This window comes from Lates calcarifer, linkage group LG6 (genome assembly GCF_001640805.2).
Source record: "Lates calcarifer isolate ASB-BC8 linkage group LG6, TLL_Latcal_v3, whole genome shotgun sequence".
Lineage (NCBI taxonomy): Eukaryota > Metazoa > Chordata > Actinopteri > Centropomidae > Lates > Lates calcarifer.
In genome coordinates this window covers 11,931,621-11,955,087 of record NC_066838.1, presented here as the reverse complement: position 1 = coordinate 11,955,087, position 23,467 = coordinate 11,931,621, and the positions used below count along the sequence as shown (strand labels likewise).

The window sequence follows — 23,467 nt, the reverse complement described above, 5'->3', positions numbered from 1 at the left end:
TGAATTTATAATAATGTTAAACTAATGTGTTCACATAATTTAAAACTGTTCGGCACAACAGTAGTAAAAACATTGAACCTTGCTCCTGACACCTCTGATTCTCAGCATCCTCAGCCTCCTCTGACCCACCTCCTCTCTCCTCTGGTGCACTCTCACATATGTCATCTTCCTGTTGCTGTCAGACAGTTTGACCTCATTGTTTACTGTGTTTGTGTCGAGAGTGAGTTCACAGAAATCTAATGAAGAGAACAAGACACAATGCAGCTGCAGTTATGAATCTATCATCTGCACATGTATTGATGGTTTGATGAAGATTTGGGACATTAGTGATTTGAAACAGTTTCTGAAGGTGGTTTAGCATGTGCTGCTTTGTTTTCATGAATCCAATTAAAATTGCACTTATACTTCCTCAGACCTGGTCTTAACCATTGGACTCCACTGAGCTCCACCCTGAAAGGAAGGGGGTTCAAACCAGCACATTCTCTTTTAGCGTGCAAACACGGACACAGCATCACTCTCACACACAGTCTGGTAATTATATGGAGCAGGGAGGTGGAAAAATTTTATCATTTGTGTTAACCATTTGATATCGGTTTTAGTGTGAGACACACTTTCAGTTTCTTGCTCTCAAGCCACACAAACAAATGTCACACCAAATAAGATAAAGCCACAAAGTTAGTTCTTTATGAAAACTATAAAGTTTAAAGTTCTAAGTTCACAAGACTTCCTTTGCACACAGGACAACAAGCAGTAGCAGCAGTAACCAGCCAAGATATCAAGCAATGTGCTTCCCTTGTATACATGGGAAGTCTGGTGAACCTATAGCCACTGTATAGTTTACGTTATATATAATTATGACATCTGAATGTCATAGTTATGATCTACTATCTCCTAAATACAACAAAACATCTTATAATTACGAAATCACGATCACAGAAAGGTTATTGACCATAATCAATATCAGGTCTTCATTAGCTCTGACAGAGGAAAATGTTTCCAGCTTTATCTCCTCTCTCAGACATGGTCTGTGGCTGCAGCAGACCTCTCCATACCTGAGGGTCTCCAGTTTGGATCCTCCAGTCCAGCAGCCAGCATCACACCTGAGTCCTCTGGGTGATTGTAGCTTACGTCCAGCCCTCTCAGATGGAACGGGTTGGAGCTCAGAGCTGAGGCCTTCCTCTGTGACCAGACAGCCTGCAAACACACACAAAAACCAAACATGCATCCTCTGTGAACACATGGTAGTATGTTTTTATGTGGTCCAGATACAATATATATTTGAGGCAAATTTAGGCAAATACCTTAAGCACCATCAGTGGAATTGAATAATTCCACAACTAAAGAAAAACCAGAAAATTATAAAAAATCTCCATGGAAAGTAATTCCGAATCTAAAATATGCTGCCCCACGTAAAAATGAGATTCTACATCTTAGTCACCATTGAGCAGGAGAGAGTTTGTCTGTGGAGAGACTTCCAGAACTCAGGTAATGTTGGATCTGCTCATTCAATTCATTCAAACAGTGAAACAGACTGATGGTAGCCTTGTAGGAGATTCTGATTAGTCTACAGTGAAAGACCCAGAGAGATGAGGGTCAAGGTCTTAGGCCTCCAGGCCTTACATATATATGTGTGTGTGTGTGTGTTAAAGGATGATTAACATTCGTCCGCACGGGAAGGGGCGGCTCTTTCGTAGTACCTGGGGGTTTTCATCGTGGGTAAGGGGGCTCCTCAACATGTTTCCATTGACTCCGGCAGTTGCTGCACGTTGATCGCCAGCGAGCTCTAGTCGGCTTCCGTAGCCATTTTAACCGCCATTTCTTTCAACCGCTCCCGATGTTCTGCCGCCCTCCAAACTGCGGCTGTAGCTATCCTCCTCCCGCTTAATTTTGGAGACATACCTCATCGACATTTTCTCACAGTCCAGCAGCGGCTAGCCGTTGTTGGATGTTACCGAGTGTTGTAGAGAGCAACTAGGCGAAGTCTGTTCGTCACTTCTGACACCAAAGGTGTCGTCCGTCAGTTATGAAGCTACGAGGCGTTAGCTGGGTCCGCTGGCACTTTTATTTGAAAGCTGAACACAGGCTAATGTGGGCCATAGCCAACGCCAAAACAACAAAACACTGCGTGGTTTTACAGTCTACTTGTTGGGCTTACACCCTACACAACTGCCGCTCGCTAAAACTAGCAGGAACGATAACAACAGTCCTCCATGACTCTCTGCCAATCACAGGTACGTTACCTCACACCAGTCACTGTCATAGGTGGCTGCGCTGACTGACAGGTTTCACAGCCTCTAGGCACAATCATACATTCACTGACCCCTGGAAAACTCAGTAACTGCAGTAACAGTCATTTTCCTCTTAATTGAACATAACACCATCTTAGTACAGTAACACTAAAGTATCAACAACAACATGTCACCCAGTCCGTTACGCAATTTTTATGCCTAGTTCCAGTGATAGCTGCGGCCTGAGCCATAATGTTATCCCATATATGTACGTCCTCCTGAACATGATATCTCAATAAGTCCATGAGAGAATTTCTTGGTGGTAAAAGGTCAAAGGTCAAGGCCACTAGGACCCCTCCAAACATATTTTAAGATAAGATAATCCCTTATTAGTCCCACTATGGGGAAATTTACAAATTTTTGGTTAAAACTCATGAATTGACACACTTATTAACTGCAAACACAAGGTATACAATTCTAGTTTCAACGTTCATTTTATTTCTTTAAAATGTGAATTGTGTGCTAATTATTTATTGTAGATCTGATGTGATAATATTTTTTCAGCCTTCCACAGGTCCAGCGTCTTTTCCCTGCAGCTGACAGAAACCACCTGCTCCTTCAGCCACTGCAGCCATGACATGTCCCCTGACAAGCTCTTAGAACACTATGAAGAATCAAGTATAAGTATATTAATGCTTATTTTATCCCTCTGTCCTCCAGGAAGTTATCTACAGAACTATGTCACGGTCTTGTGGATGTGGCCACTTCCAGCGTCTTTACCTTAAACAGCAGCAGTGACTCCTCATCTGTTTCCTATTCATCTTATTCCTCCTCATCATCCTCCAAGTTCATCACAAATGCTCAGACTAAGAGATCCCCTTCACAGGGGCTCTTTCACTCAAAACCAAGGCTTAAGCCCCTGACCTTTGACCTGTCCATTGCAGAGGAAAGGAGGAGAGAGAAAGGAGAATTCCTAAGGTAATAAAGACAGAAATGAATAAATTAAATAATAGGTAAAGAGATAAATATATCAGATAAATAAATAATGATTGTAACTTTAACTTGACACATGACTTTACACACATGCACCTGATCTCATACACCTGCAGTAAATCAACCAAGGAGTTTTAGGCCGAACTGTTTCTAATTTATGTCAAATTATAATTTGTTGGAATTCAGTGAAATAATGTTTACAAGCCTCCTTCTCTAGGTTGATTGCTCTACATATTTATTATAGTATAGATGTAGCGTTAACATATCAGTTTAAGAGAAAATAGAGAAATATTTATGGATGGTGGTTTCGATGCGCACAACAATGCCAAATATTTTGAAACGCTGCATTCATCTTTAAAAAAATGAACTTAACAGGACAGACATTTTTTATATTATTTATGAAGTTGCATCATTTTAATTTGGACTTTTACTGTAAATAAAAATGTCCATATCAATGATCCTGCTGCTGCTTGGTAAACTTGGCATATAGTTGGAATAAATATTGAAAAGATCCTTTGAGCAGTGTGAAATAAATGAGTCTGTAACTTTGATTTTATGTCAAAATGTTGAAAACGTCTGCACAGTTGAAGTTGACTCCACAAGATGCCGTTCACATAAAGACTGAGGCCAAAGTTGCAGCAGTCAGGTGTGACTGAGGACGCAGTCAGAGCCGCACATTTTATCAGAGTTAGATATGGACCTGATCTCAGGTCTTTTACAGGTTGATTGGAACTTGGAACTTTAGAACACAGAGATGAGATGTGACTGTAAAAACACAGGTGAACAAAATGGACGTCATGGATTCCATGGTTGCCATGTCTGTCTCCAAGCGCATCATATATATGTACAATCTGCCATTCAAAAACAAACAAAACCAACAGCGCTCAAGAAAAAGTTTGTTCGAGTGTCACTCCACAATTTTTTCAAAAGCATCTTCAAAATCGCTTCAACCAAGGATTTCCTACATTCGGAAAAGACTCTCTGAGACCGACATCACTAACTGGAAAAACTTCCATCATGGAAAATGTGAGATTTGAACACTTTGAAAGTCTATAGAGATTTTTTATGTATTTTACAGTTGAGACTTTGAGAACTCTCATAGTTGACCATGAACTCTGCCCCCACCCTGGGGGTCACATGCTATATAAAATATATTGAAGTATAGCCAGATTCATAAACTGTAGAGAACAGAAGTATTTGTTTAGACTCATGTGCCTGTGCCTGTTAAACAAAGTGCAGGCGGTCATTAGTTTACTGCAATGATGCACATTGTAAGTATTGGACTGTATGCCCTCCATTAATCTCATGTTAAAATATCCAATATAAGCAATATCACTCATTTGTATCATCCAGCTCACAGCTGGGATAAATAACAATAATGTGAATTTGAGTGGAGCCATTGTTATTATACATGTATAATTCCCAGCAGCTATGTGATATTACATTTTCAGACATTATAAACATTTGTTATGATTCAACTCAAAATTCATTTGGAAGTATACAGCTTTTAAGCACATCAACAACTGACAGGACAGGGGCCTTAAAGTGCCCCCCGTGTATTACCAAACCTGTCTTTAAGAGGGCCCCTGTGTCACAGTCTATTTTTAAGACTTTTATTGTTTCAATTTTGTACTTTCATGTTGCATATTCTGAAATTAATGACTTTAATGTTTAACTGCACAGACAGTGTGAGGTATGGGATTAATGTGGGCCCAACGCTAGATTTTTGGTCTTGGTCACAAGCAGTTTAATTCAACCATGTTTATTGGGAAATGTTAGGGAACAATGAAGTGAAAAAGAAAAAGTGCTGGAAAGTTAAAGAGTTCTTTTCTTCAAATGCTGTATATAATTACAATCATGAGGTTCTTTACTGTTTCTATTTTCTGCTACTTCAAACTTGTACTCTGCCGCATGTCAGAAGGAAATATTGTACAAAGTTACTCATTACTTTAATGTTATATTAATGTTATATATGTTTTCTGGCCAAAAAATTAACCATATTAAACATATAAAGTATGATTGCTTTTTAAAAACTGAACCCATTGTTATGTAAGGTATTTAAAATGAGCTGAACCTTTACCAACTTACAGAAGAATTCTTCTTACATATTTATGCATCAATGCTGATAAATAATAATTCAACATGTAATAATAAAACACTGATAACAGCCACTCAGCTGCTTAATTATAACATTCCTGTAGCTTTACATTTTAATATATGACTTGCTTTAACTTTAACTGGACTTTCAAAGCCTCACTGTAAAGTGTGTGTATTGTTGCAGTGTAATGTACCCATCCACCTTCAAGACCACAACTACGTCAAGAGCAGGAGAACCTCTGTGCGCCACAGACCCAGCCGCAACTGCCCGTGCTGCAGGGACTCTGAGGTTAGACATCTGAATTGAAAGAAAGAAAAAAACAAATTTTCACTCATTCACTGTTGGACATTTCTACGAAGAGAAAAAAATAAGTTAATTTGTAGTGTAGTAGTGTATTTCATCTGATGTAGCTCTTTCTCCTGTGAGATTGTAAAAAAAATGCTGTTAATAAGTATCAAGTTTTCCAGAGCCTGACATCCTCTCATGTGCTGCTGACTTTCCCCAGGGGCAGAATTCCACCCCACTGCCCCAGCGCTCTGTCACCACCTCTAGACCTCCCCGGAAGAGGAAGCGGAGCTCTGAACACCATCCTTCCGCACCTCCTGCTGAAGCCCCAGGGGAGTTGGACCCTGTCCAGAGGCCTCGGTCTCCTATCTCACCTGCCAACCTGCCGCAGGTCTCCACTCTGCCGCCCAGGCCTCAGCCCTCCACTGCTGATACCCAGCCCACCTCCACTGCTGTACACCCTAGCAGTCCTGTGAGGATACACAACCACTCTGTAGAAGATTATCAGAAGCTCTATCATGAAGTGGTTGATGATATGCTCAGGTATTTTTGTGTTTAAAAAATTCTCACTTTTTCAGTCAGATCATTTTCACATTCATCAAATTATTCAAAAATCTCAGTTGTTCACTATCATTATTATTCAATTTCTGTTTCTTCCACCCCTCACAGGTACAAGAGTGGCCGACCTCGTCCGTACAGTCTAGAGCTCGGACGTCGTATCAAGCAGAAACTCTGGGAGAGACTGAATCATCCTCTGATTTCAACATCGGCCAACGAAGACAGACAGGCGCATGTGGACGTGTCATATGGGGCTGGAGTCTATCCTCCCCATTATGATGTTGACATTTCTGGAGAACCAGAACCTGGATGGGCACCAACAAAGAGAGCTAAGAACTGAAACTCTCTCTCAAAGTAGTTCAAAGACTGTGAACAATGACATATTGGCACAGTCAACTGTAAATAGTTCATGTATATAGTTAATAGTTGATAGTTAATAGTTAAGTGTTAAGAACTAATAGCTTTAAATAACAAATGAAAAAGTGCAGCCTCAACATGCCTCAACCTCCTCAACTAAACACCACCCACCATCATCTACCAAAAACCCTCTGCAAGCCAGCTGAAGCACCATGTTCCATCCTCCACCTACAGCTTCAGCCTCCACCTGTAGCTACAGACGTATCTCCATCCAACACGTCTGGAAGCTAACCAAACTGCCTCGCTCCACCCTCTACCGACCAACCACCGTCGGACTCTGCTTCCTCACTACAACAGCCATCTGCTGCTCTAGCCTCCACCTGCAGACAGCAGACAGCTGACAACAGACTCTCCACCAGCAACCAACAACAACCACTGTTGCCAAACTCCACCTCCAGCCTCTGCAAACCAACTGAAATGCCATCCTCCACCCATGGCATCAACCTCCACCGATAGCTACAGACGTATCTCCATCTAAAATGTCTGGAAGCTAACCAAACTGCCTCGCTCCACCCTCTACCGACCAACCACCGTTGGACTCTGCCTCCTCACTACAACAGGCATCTGCTGCTCTAGCCTCCACCTGCAGACAGCAGAGAACTGACTCAACAACCACCTTTGCCAAACTCCACCTCCAGCCTCTGCAAACCAACTGATATGCCATCCTCCACCCACGGCATCAACCTCCACTGGTAGCTACAGACACATCTCCATCTAAAATGTCTGGAAGCTAACCAAACTGCTTCGCTCCACCCTCCACCGACCAACCACCGTCGGACTCTGCCTCCTCACTACAACAGCCATCTGCTGCTCTAGCCTCCACCTGCAGACAGCAGACACCCGACAACAGACTCTCCACCAGCAACTAACAACAACCACCGTTGCCAAACTCCACCTCCAGCCTTTGCAAGACAACTGAAATGCCATACTCCATCCTCCACCCATGGCATAAGCCTCCGCCAGTAGCTACAGACATATCTCCATCTAAAACGTCTGGTAGCTAATCCTCTGCCTGATGTGTAGAGACAGCTGGAACCTGGAATCCTCCACCCAGAGGGTTGGGCTGAGGCTGTCTACCAGAAACCTGCAGTTTCACCTCCACCTGAAGATTCCTGCAGACAGCTTCAGTCCGATCCTCCACCTGCCTCGGACAGTTGGATTCATCTCCATTCTTCAACTACACATGTAAGTGGAATAATAACACATTTCCAGTCCTTTACTTGTTTCTGTTTCGTCATGCCAAATTAATGATTATTTCCCTCCATCTCTCAGGATGTTATCAGCAGAGCTGTGTCATGGTCTTATGGATGTGGCCATTTCCAGTATCTCCACCTCACCTCCAACCTCTGCAAGCCAGCTGAAGCACTATATTCCATCCTCCACCTCAGCTTCAGCCTCCACCTGTAGCTTCAGATGTATCGCTATCTACCTTTGGGAGCTAACCAAACTGCTTGGCTCCACCCTCCACCGACCAGCCACCATCGGACTCTGCCTCCTCACTACAACAGCCATCTGCTGCTCAAGCCTCCACCTGCAGACAGCAGACAGCTGACAACAGACTCTCCACCAGCAACTAACAACAACCACTGTTGCCAAACTCCACCTCCAGCCTCTGCAAACCAACTGAAATACCATCCTCCACCCAAAGCTTCAGCCTCCACCTGTAGCTTCAGATGTATCTCCACCCAAAATGTCTGGAAATTATCTGAACTGCCACCGCTTCACCTGTCACTGACCAGCCACCGTCAGACTTAAACTCTGCTTACTCACTACAACAGCCACCTGCTACTCCAACCTCCACCTGCAGACAGCTGAGACCATGCTCCGTCTACAACCGATTATGACCAACTTTGCCAACCTCCACCTCCAACCTCGGCTGGCATCCTGCAGCTTCCTCCACCTGCAGATTCAAGCAGACGGCCACAGTCAAACCCTCCACCTACATTTTGCCAGCAACATCCACTGGTGTCTCCATCTGCAGATGCTTGCAGCAACCTGACTAACCCAACTGCTACAAACTGCATGTAAGTGGAACAATGAAACATTCCCAGTCCTTGGTTTGATTCTGTTTTGTATCAGCTCAGTCAAATGTCATTTGGTTGATCAAGATGATCCCAGAAACATCATCAAACTGTCTCTGTTTCAGGTGCCAATCAAGTCCAAGCTGTCAAACCAACATGACATGTCGCCTGTGCACCTCCTACAACACTATGACCAATCAGAGGTGAGTCACACTTTTGTCTCTTTTAATGTATCTTAACAAACTAAATAATGTTGTATGTACTTTAGAAATTGTCAATCCAAATTCATGTTTATTTTTCTCTCCCTTTTCCAGGATGTTATCAGCAGAGCTGTGTCATGACCTTGTGGATGTGAACATTTCCATAGCCTCCACCCTGTGCCAGGAATCTCCAGCTTCCTCCCTCCACCTGCAGATTTTTGCAGATGGCTGAAACCTGACTCCACCACCACCACCTACAGCCTCTGCAAAAACTTTGTAATGCCACCTCCACCATCAGATTCTGGCAGACAGCTGTAGCCCAAGCTTCCACCTCCAGCCTCTTCCAGCAACCTGAAGCCTCCTCCACCTGATGGTTCCCTAGAACACTATGAAGAAGCAGAGGTAAGTCACACATATCTCACTTTTAACGTAACTTAAAAAACTTAATAACTTTGTATGTACTTTAAAAATTGTCAATCCAGATTCATGTTTATTTCCCTCCCTCTTCCAGGATGTTATCAGCAGAGCTGTGTCATGGTCTTGTGGATGTGGCCGTTTCCAGTGTCTCCACCTCACTTCCAGCCACTGCCGTCAGCTCAGTGAGGATTTTGGTGAAGATGTGTCTGTCGCTGTGTTACAGACTCTGCAGGTGGAGGCTGAGGCTGTAGGTGGAGGTTTTAGCAAGAATCTGCCAGAGAAGAAAGCTGCAGGAGGAGCTGGAGGTGGAATTAGGTTGCAGCAATTTGCAGGACTGTGTGGGTGGAGGTTGCTGACAAGAGCATGTAGGTGGAGGGTTTGGCCTTAGTTGTCTTCAACAACTGGCAGGTGGAGGTGGCTGCAGGTTGCTGGAAGAGGCTGAAGGTGGAAGCTTGGGCTACAGCTGTCTACACCTGCAGATTCTGAAAGATGGCACATCAGTAAATGCAGCCGCTGCCAACAAACTCGTAAATCAGCCTCCACCACCCACATCAACAACATCTGCAAGCAACCTGAAATGCTATGTTCCATCCTCCACCTACATGCTCTGTCAGCAACATCCGCTGTGGCCTCCACTTGTAGATTGCTTGCAGTAAGCTGATTCCTCCACCTACAGCCTCTGACAGAAACCTGCAACACAGCCTCCACCTGATGATTCTGACTATACAAGTATATTCTAAGCCCCCACCTCCAGCCTCTACTGGGAATCCACAGCTTCCTCCACCTGCAGATTCTGGCAGATAGCTATGGCCTGGATCTCCACCTACAGGCTCTGCAAACAACATCCACTGCAACCTCCACCTTTTGATTCATGCAGATCGCTTCAACCTGATTACACAACCACCACCTACAGCCTCTGCAAAAGTCTTGTGATGCCACCTTCACCATCAGATTCTGGCAGACAGCTTTGGCCCATGCCTCCACCTCCAGCTTCTTCCAACAACCTGCAGCTACAACCACCTGCCAGTTGTTGTAGACAGCTAAGGCCAAACCCTTTACCTACATCCACTGCCAAAATATTCCTTTGGATCCTCCACCTATACAGTCTTGCAGATAGCTGCAATTTAATTCCTCCACCTCCAGCCTCTGCCAGCATCCTGCAGCCTCCTCCACCCTCAGCTTCTAGCAGACAGCTAAGACCAAATCCCCTGCCTACATCCTGATGTGTAGAGACAGCTGGAACCTGGAATCCTCCACCCAGAGGGTTGGGCTGAGGCTGTCTACCAGAAACCTGCAGTTTCACCTCCACCTGAAGATTCCTGCAGACAGCTTCAGTCCGATCCTCCACCTGCCTCGGACAGTTGGATTCATCTCCATTCTTCAACTACACATGTAAGTGGAATAATAACACATTTCCAGTCCTTTACTTGTTTCTGTTTCGTCATGCCAAATTAATGATTATTTCCCTCCATCTCTCAGGATGTTATCAGCAGAGCTGTGTCATGGTCTTATGGATGTGGCCATTTCCATTGCCTCTACCCCACTTCCAACCTCTGCCAGGAAACTCCAGCTTCCTCCACCTGCAGATTCTGGAAGACAGCTGTGGCCAGACCCACCACCTACAACCTCTGCCAGAAACCTACAAGCCCAGTAAGCGCCTGCTCCTTCAGCTGTTGCCTGCAGCCTCCACCAGTAACCTGTGGCCTGTGTGACCTGCATGACATGTCTCTTGTGAAGCTCCTGGACACTATGAAGAAGCAGAAGTAAGTCACACTTTTGTCACTTTTAATGTATTTTAACAAACTTAATGACATTGTATGTCAGTCCAAATTAATGCAGATTTTATCCCTCCCTCTTCCAGGTTATCTACACAGTTATGTCCTCTTCATCTTCCTCCTCCTCCTCCTCCAAGTTTGCCACTAACGTCTGCTCCTTTCCTCAACTGAGAGTGCCCCTTCACATGGCCTCTTTCACTCAAAACCAAGGTTTAAGCCCGTCCCAACAAGTCTGTGTCCTTTGACCTTTCTCCTGCAAGAAGGAAAATGGAAAGAGAACTCCTTGAAGTACTTGCCTGCATTAGTCTGTTCTCAGCAAATGCTATAAAAATCATCCAGCTGAAGATTTGCTGTTTTGTCACTATAAGAATACAGTTGTGATACTGTGATGAACTAACCAAAGGTCTGATTTAATCCTGATTTGTTAAAAGCTAATGTGTAGACGTGTGTATTACATTAGCTGTTAAAATAAACATGACGCAGACTGTACAAAGTGTGTTTTTGATCAATTAACACACACTGTGAAATGAAACTGATTTAACACCATGAGAAACATTTTTTTCACAAAAGACGATAAGTTCACTGACTTATTACTGATGTATTGATATATTATGTATTGATGTAATAGATCATGCCAAAAATACTTCACCTGCTGTGGCACATAGAGTTGAGCAATAAATAAAAATAAAAATAAAAAATATATATTTGTAATACTTTCTGTAAAGGTCATGTCTATAATGCATTGCAAGCACATTTATAAGGCTTTATAAAGCTCTTTATAAATGTTTATAGTCATACATGACAACTAATAACAAGGTTTCTAAATTATAGGTGGTGAAAATAACGTATTATATGTTCAGCTTTCATATTGCCTTGTGCACCCATGTGAAAGTTAAAGTTATATATAATTAAATTCTCAGACTAAAACAAAAGGTTACAGCTGTTTGATTTTAACTGAGAAAGAAAAATGTCTGCATTCACAGTGATTCTTTTATTGTCAAAAGACAAAATATGGTAAAAAAAAAAAAAAAAAAGTGATATAAATGTCACGTACAAACTGAACCATCTGTTCAGCAATGAGAATGTTTCTCTAACAGGAGGTTGCTCCTTTCTACTACAATAAACACAGTGACACTGAGGAACCAGACTTGTACCAGAACCTAAACCCAAACCCAGGATAAAGAGGTAGAGTGAATGTGGCGTTGAAGGTGTAGAGGTGGATCAGTGTTTCAGAGAAAACTCTGACGCGTAGAAGGACAGAGTGCCGGTAGGCCAGTCCACATACACTGGCTACTCTGTTGGAGACAGAGGAGAGAGATGTTTCTCTGTTATTGTGACAGATGGAGTAACCGTGATCAGTTGAGTCACAGCCAAAACAAATACTGCAGATGAAGTATTCTCAAGGACAACTAAGTCTGCACTTTACTCCACTGACGAAACAGCCACTCATATCAGTCACTCATTCTGTGCAATATTATTTCAAATTGTGCAATAACTGTATACAGTTCAATCTGTTTCTATGTATATAGTCGTGTGTATATTGTTCTTTTGTTTATGTTTTTATTTCATTGTCCTGTGTATACTTGTTTATATTTTTATAATATTATCTTGTTAATATATCTTGTTTGGTATTTTACTCTATTTATGCCTTTCTCTATTTTTTACAATCCCTGCTGCTGCTGGAACAATGGAAATTTCCCGTGCTGTGGGACTAATGAAGGATTATCTTATCTTATCACAGTAATAGCATGAAATTTAGCTGAAATATAGCCAGCGATGCATGATGTCCAATCTAGTGGACGGATGATTAATTGTAATTTCCTCCTAATATAAAATGAATTTTTTTTTTTTTTTTTTTTTTTTTTACCTGTGGAGGGTCTCCTTCTACAGAAGGATTGGCAAGATATTCTCAAGCTGCTCAGCATTTCTGGCCATCCGTCGGTCATCTTGGCTTTGAGAAATCTGTGTTAAAACTTACATCAACTGGCCAATGGGTGGCACTGTATGGAACAACACTCTAGCGTCCATTGTTGTGGCTGATGTGCGGTTCTACCATCAAAACCCATGCAAGAAAACAGCTTTTTAATTGCTGTCCACTGTAGTGACGACTGTGTGTGAAAGGGTCAATTATCTAAATCATCTTATAAAGCACAATACCCAACATTTCACAGATTTCAGCCTCACAAATGTGAATATGACTGTAAACTCAATGTGTTTAGGTTTTTGACTGTTAGTAAGAAAAAAAAGCTATTTGAATATGTTAACTTGGACTATATTTTTCACAATATGTCATTTTATACTCTGAACAATTAATTGATTATTAAAGAAAATAATGTGTAATTAGGTGTTAGGTGTATTGATAATGAAAATAATTGTTGAAAAACTGAAAAAAATGAAAGCAATTTTATAAAAGACAACACACAACAAATGACCTCACACAGTTGAAAACTCGATTTTGACACCTGTACAAGATAAAGCTACAAGATAAAGGAGCTGTCAGAAATGATGCTGTATTTCAATTTCAGACAAATTTGTAATTATTCAGACTATATAGACCTTGCAGTTGTTTGCTTTGCCTAGTTTGTAAGTCAGCCTTAGTTTCTGTCATGTAATATTAAAACATTTTGTTTTACTCAAACCTCAGTCTGCCTTGAATTGTTTCTTTTTTGCCCGTTTAATGTTTCATCAAATTACCACACAGCAAATCTGAAGCCAATTAGTTTTCTACCACATGAAAAATGTTTAGAGTTCTTTATTATAAATCATCCTTTGCGAAAAGGTTTAGAGGTTGTAAGTAATGGCTTTATGAATGGTAACTATGTCACAATTTAACCTCACTCCTCGTGACAACTCCTGCTGCAGTCCTTCCACTTGAAACCCTTTGGTCATGAGCTTGTTCTTTCCAGTTAGGGATGTGGATGAGTCAACCAAAACCACATCAGGAAGAAGACTTTTTTTGCTGATTCATGTCTGATCAAATGGTTTCACACATGAAATGACTTACTCAGTAAATATGAGGAATCTCCATTTGATATTACTTTTCTGTCATAGATGACTTGCCTTTTCTGTGGAACAGCATGTTTTTTTTTCCCCTTCTTCCTGTATTTTGACCATAAGTGCCTCATATTATTGGCTCATTTAGGTTCATGCCCTGGAGGGCTTGTGAAAGCAGTGAGTATACAGAATTCAGCGAAATACAGAGGAAACCCTGAAAACCTGCTTCAGTCTTAAAGAGCTATGACTTGGGAAATGTATTTTCCATTTTTAAGTACATGAGCTATAGCCTCAAAACATAATGCCAAAGCTACAGGAATGGTTCCACAATAATAATACTGGCACTGAAAATGAAAGTGGCCAAATCAGAGTCTAGACCTCAGAAGCTGTGGTAGGACTTGAAACTCGTCCATCTGTGGTTCCTGAGCTAATGTGCAAAGCTGATGTGGATGTTCAGGATCCACAGAAACTCAAAGCTGTAATTGCTTAAGTCACTTTGACATTAATCTTTTTTTTATGTTGATCAGGGTCATAAAATTCAAACTTGTTGTAAAACAATAAAGCATGAAAAAGTCCAAGGGGGGTGAATACTTTTTATAGGCATGATATGTGGCGACAAAGGAAGACTTGTTTCCAGATCTGAGCAACTCTAGGTGAGCTGAGAAGGCAGCACTGGAAAAAAAGTAACATATCCTCAGCAAATAACAGTGTGTAGAAGAAAATGATTAGAAAATACATCGTAACTTTCAGTCATAGCATAAAACAAACAGTGAGCAAAGAAGAGCCTTTACTACACATTGTAGGCATTATGCTGGAGAAATTTGGAACAGTTCTAAAAGTGAAAAGAAATTCCTTAAAGAAAGCTTTTACTGCAGTTCCTCCTGTGCTGTATGTAATTTTAGCTAAACCTTGATGTCATCACCAGGTATAAAGTCCTAATTAAACTAATCAATCAGAATATTTGGATTTCAGAAGAGAACCAGCCAACTAGTCACTCACATATTCTGATTTATCAGTTATTGAGCCACACTGACCCTGTTCTTCTCTTGCGCTTACAACACAGCAAAGGTAGATTTCGTCATTATCCGTATTAGGGTCAACAACCAACTGATGTTTCTTGATGCAGTTTATTGAGCCACTGGTCAAATAAGCATCCAAGTTCTCATTATACTGTAAAAGGTGACTATCTTTTTCACAAAGAAAAAATACAGATAAGCCTGTATATCAGTATATATTAATGAAAAATATGATAAATTTCTCTGGAATTCCAACCTCAAAATCAGAGCATTGTATTTGTGAAACAGAAATCTCAAAATGGTCTGTGGTCATTACACAGCAAGGAACAGCACTATTGCTTGCACTTCATCCGAATAACTTCCCTTTGTTAACTAAATAAAGTCGACCCGCACAATCGTGTGTGATGGTACATTTACCACTGATAAAAGGAAACAAACACTGTCATAAAATAACAAAACATAAAATAACTTAGTTAACTTAACACTAGTCCTCTAAGAAGATGACCTTTTTCACAGATTTGGAGTTTTGATAAGTACCATGAATTCTTGAATTATTCTGACAAACTCCTAACAACAAGCTTTCAATAAAATAATCTGTTTAGCTCTTTGGATAACAGTACAACCTGCTTCAGTTCCACCATAAAAGTCTCTGTAGCACCACATTAAAATATGTATGTGCTGCATTTTCAAAAGTCTCTTGCCCAGTGTGTTTCGGGTTTTCGTGTGGCATCCATCACGTGTCAGGAAAATGCCAACTTTCAAGCATGTTTTCACTTGGAGTCTCCTAACAGATGGACAATGAGTTCATAAGTGGAGAGGACGATGGCTGTGTTGGGGATTTGTCTAATTAGCTGTGGAATGAGTCCTCTATAAAAAGCTGCATAGCCTTCCTCCACCGCTATTAACCTCCCTGTCTGGAAGAAATACTTGTACTTGCTGCCTTCCTCGCGCAGCCTCGTCCTAATGACCTCTGTGGAGACAAACACAAAAACAGGTCAGTCACTGAAGTAAAATTATACACTTGACATTTGGTTGTTGCAACAGCCAAACAATGGGTACACGTGTTTACCGTGTGGGTAGGCGATGCAGGATGCACAGCCCTTTGAAAAAGCAGCTGCCATCATCAAACTCAGGAAGTCTGATGCTCCTTTTTCCTTTTCACTATTGGGGGATGTGAATTGGCTCTGGGCGAGGTTTTTCTTCAGTGTCTCGTAAATGAGGAAGCAGATCATGGTCTCCGAGATGCCGGCATAGGATGCGGTCAAGCCTCGGTAGAAGCCCCGGATCCCTTCCGTTTTGTAAACATAGCGAGCACACTGTAGTGCATTCATCTTTTTCTCTCCTCTGGCTCTGAAAGATCAAACAGGTCAGGCTTATTAGTGCCAAAATCACATTATAAGGAGGGGCTACAACTGAGAATTAGTTTTAACTGCTGATGAAAATACCCCAAAATAATAAAGGTACCAGAGCCCAACAAGTCAGACAAAGTCAGCTCAAGTCCGAATATAAATTTTATGAAAAGCAAGTGCTTTTGCAAGTGTAGAATTTACTTTCAAATATACTTTTAAATTATATCAAAATTGGAACCTATTCTCATCTAAGCCAACTTTCAAGCCTATAAAAAAGGAAGCATAAAACATCCTAGTTTCCTTATTTGGTTGAATGATTAACTAGTTAATCTTAACTCAATCCTATTTGAAATCACTGTGTCCTTTTCACCTCTTCATTCATAAGATCATCATTCTGTGCTGCAGGGCAGGTGCTCTTTAAAGTCAGGGTGAACAGACTTATTCCTGTGACCTCTCATGATACTACTGCCCTGTACTTGGTAATGTAAATATAGACTCTTCTTCTGGGCGCAGGACAGTGCGTCAGCACTGTGTATTTATGGTGCCGGGTCACACGCCCTGTCACATAGACTGCATAATCCAAGGACAGTGCCGTGAAGGCGGGCTCTGTTAAAGGTTTCTGTTGAAAGGTCACATCATGTGAGGTACACTCCCACCCACAAAGTCCCTTAATAAGTCAGACTGTTTTACACTACAGTCTGCCCAGAGTTAAAACATGTAAGTACATGCAGGATAGGTGAAATAAAGAGGGTACACACTTTCTCTCCAGCTGCATTCTGGTCTTGACCATCCAAATGGGGTTCATCAGAGAGTTTGTAACGAAAGCTGAGGACAGGGGACAAAATAAGACGATTCAGTTTTGCACTGCAGGGTAATAAGATGATCATCTGCCCTATAGTAACCTCTAATAAAGAAAAAAACAATAATTTTTGTTCATCATTCAATCATTTTTGTTGAACTCATTGAGGTAATTTAGAGCATAAGCACAGAGCAACATCATCAACACCTGCTAAATATACTGCAGTCAGATATACTTGGCACATGATAAACATACCTTTTCTGAAGCCTGTAAAGTTCATTTCAGAGGCTTCTAAAAGGCTCATGTTGGCACAGTATCATTTTATGTAACATAGGGGAGCTGCTCACCTGCGACACCAGCAGAGGACATGTGCACCACTCCACTATTGGGGACGAACAGCCCATTGAATATTTCTTTAGATTTCGAGTATGCAGCAAAGTAAATGGCTCTGAAACACAGAGAACAAACTGGTAAGAACTCTACACAGCAGCACATAAAGATTAACACACAGTGCTTTAATATGAATGCATTTTAAATATGTGAATGTGGTTTTATGATAACTGTGCAATTATGTAAATGATGCCATTTGGGCTGGTGTGAGCCTTTGACAGAGTGTATCCAGAGCAGTCTGTTTCCCAGTGCCTGCTCTCTCTGCTTGGTTTCTGGAACAAACTGTCACTGCACCAGAATGGGCTGAATAAGCACTGGGCACCACAGATGCCCACAGAGCCGCTGTGAATGTAAACCCGTCCAAGTTGGCCAATGGAACGGAGGGACAGTGGAATTACTGAGCAAAGGCTCATTCTGTGGCTACTCATTAACTTTGGGCAAAGTATAGGTAACTCATGACCTTTTTCATTTTAACAGTCTCAAAGTCTGATCAACATTTTGTGGCACATGCATTAGGACCATTCATTTTACAGTTATATAACTGTTGTATGGAAGTTGATCGCCAAGATTTATTAACCATGAGCTTAAAAGGGCAAGAAGCAAAGTTCTAACCATTTGTTGGCACTAAAAATAGAATAAAGGTGACACTGAAACTTCACAATGTGAAGCCTCACGGGGCTCAAATTTTGTTATGAAAGTTTCACACAAAATTAAAACTAGATCAATTATCATTATTCTCATCGCCTTTAGACCTTTACCACGCCTGGTGAGTTCTCAAAACTCTGTCTGTGAAACTGAAGACAGTTCCTTATTTGTTCTTTATCTTGCTTGTCACGAGTTAAGAAAAAATGTAATTAAAAACAAATACAGAGGCCTGCTCATGTTAACAGATACTGCAGCCCTAAACAAACTAAGCAGCTGGCAGCTCGCAGAACACTGTAAGGCTGTGGAAGGGGATCGGAAGTTGTTCCCATAGCAATGGCTTCCTGTTTGTACAGTCAGTTAATGCTTTCAGCCATTTAAAAAATATATAAACACAGTGTCTTCCTTCTTTTTGTTTTCTTGTGTTAGCAGCCATGGTATGGTGCATTCTGAGGTGCCCTCATACTGTAACAAGAGACTGCTGAGAAATTACCATTGCTTCCTTGACCTTCTCTGCCGCTGCTTTGTTTATCGTTTTTGAATAAAAGGACACTTCCTTGAGGTATTGTTGCCTTATATTCTAATAAGCAGGTATCAATAATTCTGGCTCTATGAAACAAAACTGCAGTTGGCAAGTATGGTGGTGGAGATGGACAATGTGTGGAGGAGACATTGTTTTCACTGTACCTTGAGGGGGCCACACCAACAAGGTTCGGCCCCAGACCACGGAAAAGTGATCTTGGACCCTCTTTTTCAAGGATTGAACTGAAATGAAAGAAAAGAGCCATTAACCATCAAACATTATGAAATAACTGACAGACATTTATTCATTTGCATCACTGTACATATTAAACTGTCCATACATTTGTTACAGCAAAAGGTCAGTAGGATTATCCAAGGCTCTGTTAAGGCTGTGACTATGATAGCTCACTGATCATCCAGAGTGTTGTGCCAGTCCTGTTCACTTGAGCTGGTTTTGCATAAGTTTATACACTGAACCCAGTCCCCTCTGCTGAGCTTAGCTTGTCACGTCAGCCACATCCACACAGAGTTTTTAACTCTTTGTAGGTAGTGACCTTCATTCTCCAGACAACTGTCCAGTCTGTCTGGGGGCCAAGCAAAGGGGTGGCTATAACTGCAGTTGGTGCTGGTTTTGTAATGCACACCTTCTCTTTCAAGCATTGCTCATGCATCATACCTCTCTCACCCCAATATCCAACACCTTTTAAAAAACGTATGAGTTTAAAACACAAAAATGGCCTCTTTCAGGTCAAAGTAGTGTTTAATCACAATGTCTCTGTGACTACAAGAAGGGTTTAAAGGTCATGGTTATGAATTTCTTGCACATTTTACACAACTATCTGCCTGTAAAAGCATAGACAACCCTCTACCAGCTCTAAAAATCAATATACACCAGCTATAATCAGCTGAAAAACTAGCATAAGACCTGAACTGACAAGGACATATTTGTTCCAAAAAGATAAAAACTTGTCTCTAGGCATATGTAGCTTTTACAGCCTCAGCCACAGCACACACCAGTCCTGACCGGTTCATTCTGTAGCCTTAGTCCTCTCCTCCTGAGTGTAATATAACACTGACACAGCACCCTGCTTAAATCCTCCCCTCGTTCCTCTTGGCCCTCTGGGACAGCCTCTAGTCTTCCCCAACCTAAGAAGACTCATAAAAGGCCTGCTTTCATGGACATCACAAAAACCTGTTGTTAGACGCACATCTTAAGGGAAAGCATGTTAAGTGTCACCCCCAAACAGCTGGTTATGGACACTAAATACAAGCAGGATACTGTGCACTTAATCCAACTTTATGTAGGACAGGATTAGAGGACAAATTTGTTACGTCAACACAACAGACACGCCTAAACACTGAGGTTTTTGCAGGGTAAAATTCAACAGTAATCACAATACAACTACAGAAGCTGATAATTATGCCCTTCCTTACATGGTAGTCTCAACAAACAGCAAAGTGCACCAGCTGTGAGGAGGGAACATTTTGTCCCTTTGCTAGTAGAAAAATACAAATGCCCTAAGGGACTGCTCACACAGCACGCTACAGCACTGTTTGCCTAACAACAACACAAACAAACATCTTACCGTAGGACTTGCAGCAGCCCAGGTGTAACAGTCCCTGGTCGGATAACCCCAGTCCCGCTCAGGGTGCCCAGCTGAACCTGGAAGACGGGCCGGAGGGTGAGGCCAGAGGACTGTAGCCGTGTCTTCAACACCTCCAGGGGGCACGTCACAATGGCTCCCACCGTACCACTACACCTGCAATAATGATTACACATAAATTAGGATTATCAGCCTCTGGAATTGGGGGGTTTAAAATCTCAACAACAAAGCAGGCAATGTCCCACTGGTCAAACATATATGTTTTGATATTTGATATTTATACGACAATTAACCTGCTTAGAAGAGTGAAGTCCTGTAATTTGCAAGGTTACTGAAACGAGCTTGGACTGTGGAGACACTTTTTTCTAGGAGCCACTGGCCGAGTGCAATTAACAATTCCAGTCAGACAACTGTTTTGCTCTGCTGTGGAAATTTTGAGCTAACCCAACACATTTGGCGCAAGGTGTTTTCTGGCTCAGATGTTTTAAATACACTTGAAAAGAGATGTTTTTAGGTAGCACTTTTCCTGTATCAACACACAAAAAAAACATTCATGTAATTCTTTGCACATTTCACTAGTACATCCTTTCTTAACTTTGCCTACAACCTTGTCAGCGACGAGCTTAGAAGTCTGGAACAGATTAGACTAAGCCTTTGTATTGTGTCATGTCTGAAGGACAGAGTCAAACATCTTTGCAAAAGTAACACTTGACCTAATTGTCCATTCACTAATCATTAGCCATCTATCCACAACTATCTGATTGTTAGAAGATATACAGAGAGGAAGCTGAACACTGGATTCAGTTTTCCATATTGCATAACTTCACCTGACAAACACACACATTTAACCGTGTTGAAATAAGGCACTGTGGAGCTTCTTTGACCATGAGCACTGACCAGAAAGACAGGAAACCTTTGGGGAATAGGTGCTTGTGTGGGTCCTCTGGAAATGACAAGCATGTCTGCGAAACTCCACTGTATTTTTGACCATTGTCCCACATATTTTTAGAAAAAGACCAAATGCTGTCAAACGAGCTCAGCTGCCTCTCTAATTAACTGTTTACTTGGGAGATAAACCCAAAAATCTCCCTCACAAAAATGTTGCATGTTTGCTGCCTATGATATGAACCAGTTAAAGTAGTAACACATTATTAAACACTCGACCAACACTGCAATTTAAAAAGCACGTGATCAAATGACATATTTTATACACGAGGCTAAAATTGGACTCTTCGTGACATTTCAAGGGTAAAATGGCGACATTTTTAACAAGCCAGTGTTAAATGTGACCTCAACGTCCACTGGACGCCATCCAGCTCGTCGTTATAACACAGTCCTATATAGCATAAGTCGAGGTTTACAAATCGATGATGAGCTGTCGGCGTCGGTACATAGAGCTGGTGGTCGGCAGTGTGTTAGGGTATTACATAACGGCAGAGGACATCATATGGCTAAATGCTAACTACTCCCGTGACTGCGCCACGTCCAGGAACAACGGCAACGGGAGACTCAGCTAACCATTAAGCCACGGTCTCGAGTTACATATTACAGCCTCAGTTTTCACATAGTATATTACTGAAAAATGTTAGATTGTTATTCGCAGTATGAACACGATTCTCAAACATACAAATAGCTGACTGTGATATATCTTGCTAGCTAACGGTGGCTAAAGGGTATTAGCAAACTTCCGTATGGATGTAACGCAAGTTAACTAACAACGGAACTAAAAGATGTTGCCAGGTGGTTCAGTGTCCACGACAACTATGACTACATCGTTACTTTAACATTTAAAAGGTTAACACAAATAACTGTACATGATAAATTTGTCCGCTAGTGAGGAGTGAAAGAAACATTAGCTACAATCCTAACGTCATGCTATGCTAGCACGAGCTAGCTCGCCTATGTATTTTAGCATGCTGGCTGTCGGCTCCATTACCTATGGATAAAAGAGTAAATTCAGTTTAGTTTCACACAGGCTTGGACAAGAACCGTGTAACCTAAGGTCGAATTAACTCTTCGTGTAATATTAACCTTTGAGTTATTTATAGGCTAACGTTTCTCCGGTGTGAAGCAGTGTAGTTTACATGACTTACCCCCCGGCGAAGAGATGTAGCAGCGTATCTTTCTGTGCCATCTTTGTCTTTTTGTTCTCAAATAGCCACCATACTCTTGTTATGCTTCTGTTAAAATCGCCACCAAGTGAAAGGAAAGAGCGACTGTGTTATGATCCCGCTGCGCTGCCGTTAATCCGTGTCCCTGTACCGGCTCGGTGGATGGAGCTGTCAGGGCTGGGCGGAGCGACACTGTCGCCTCATGAGCGACTCGCTGTGACGTCAGTGGGCTGGGCGTGGGTGTTGTCCGTGACGTAGATACATGTGCTCGCCACCTTGTGTCTTTGGCCTTTTACAAGGCCTTACACAACTAGGAGCACCAGCAACAAACATAGGTCCCAAAAACAACACTTTGAACCGATGAGTCCCTTCTGACCTTCACCCGCTTCAGTACAAAACAAAAGACTTAATAATTTACAGAAGTAAAAGCTACACTCTGTAATAATTTATAAGGTTAAAGCTGGATTATATGTCCCAGAAAGGCCATTACAAAGGTACTTCTCAAACCAGTTATCTAATTATTCTTTACCTCCTCCTGCTGCAGCACCTCCTATCAAACTATTTGTTTACCTATAATTAAAGACCTTGATTTCAAAAGGAGACATAATATGACACCTTGTGCCACAGCGAACACGTGATGTGCCGCCCACCAAAGAGCAGTGTGTAGTAAAAGTTGGAATTAAACTCCAGCTGAGTATCAAAGCTAAAGAAAAATAAGTTACTCAATCACCTTGATAACAGCCTGTTTGTCTGAAAGCCTGCACAATAACATCTGTGCCATTGTGACAAAACACACTTGTCAAACCAGATTCACTTGATTTTTCGACCTACTTGAAATCATAACAACACTTTTGTGGTCCTGTATTGACAGTGTACATTGATACACAGTCATTACATCTTTACATCACATGGATACATACACAGGGACAAAGCGTTTCCTCGTCACACTGTGCTGTTTATCAGGACCACCGTGTGGGGACGGGCATAATCATTAGCTGCTGACCTTGGTAGTTACGTTATGACTGAGTTTTACAGTGTTTGATGAGGA

At 41.7% G+C, this 23,467-nt stretch overlaps 2 protein-coding genes across 2 annotated transcripts; one reads left to right on the top strand and one right to left on the bottom strand.

The window, feature by feature from the left end:
- The first annotated feature begins 2,210 nt into the window (after positions 1-2,210).
- Positions 2,211-6,502, top strand: LOC108876372 (uncharacterized). The gene is made up of 4 exons (XM_051070983.1): positions 2,211-2,231; positions 5,503-5,607; positions 5,825-6,147; positions 6,274-6,502. The coding sequence occupies exons 1-4, from the start codon at positions 2,211-2,213 to the stop codon at positions 6,500-6,502; spliced, it is 678 nt and encodes a 225-aa protein (XP_050926940.1).
- Positions 6,503-14,565: 8,063 nt separating this feature from the next.
- slc25a33 (solute carrier family 25 member 33) lies at positions 14,566-22,610 on the bottom strand. Its single transcript, XM_018665997.2, has 7 exons — positions 22,402-22,610; positions 20,291-20,464; positions 18,870-18,947; positions 17,498-17,598; positions 17,110-17,176; positions 16,072-16,352; positions 14,566-15,972 (listed from the first exon to the last, which is right to left on the bottom strand). Exons 1-7 carry the CDS (start codon positions 22,440-22,442, stop codon positions 15,773-15,775), a joined length of 942 nt encoding a protein of 313 aa, XP_018521513.1. The 5' UTR covers positions 22,443-22,610; the 3' UTR covers positions 14,566-15,772.
- Between the last annotated feature and the right edge of the window lie 857 nt (positions 22,611-23,467).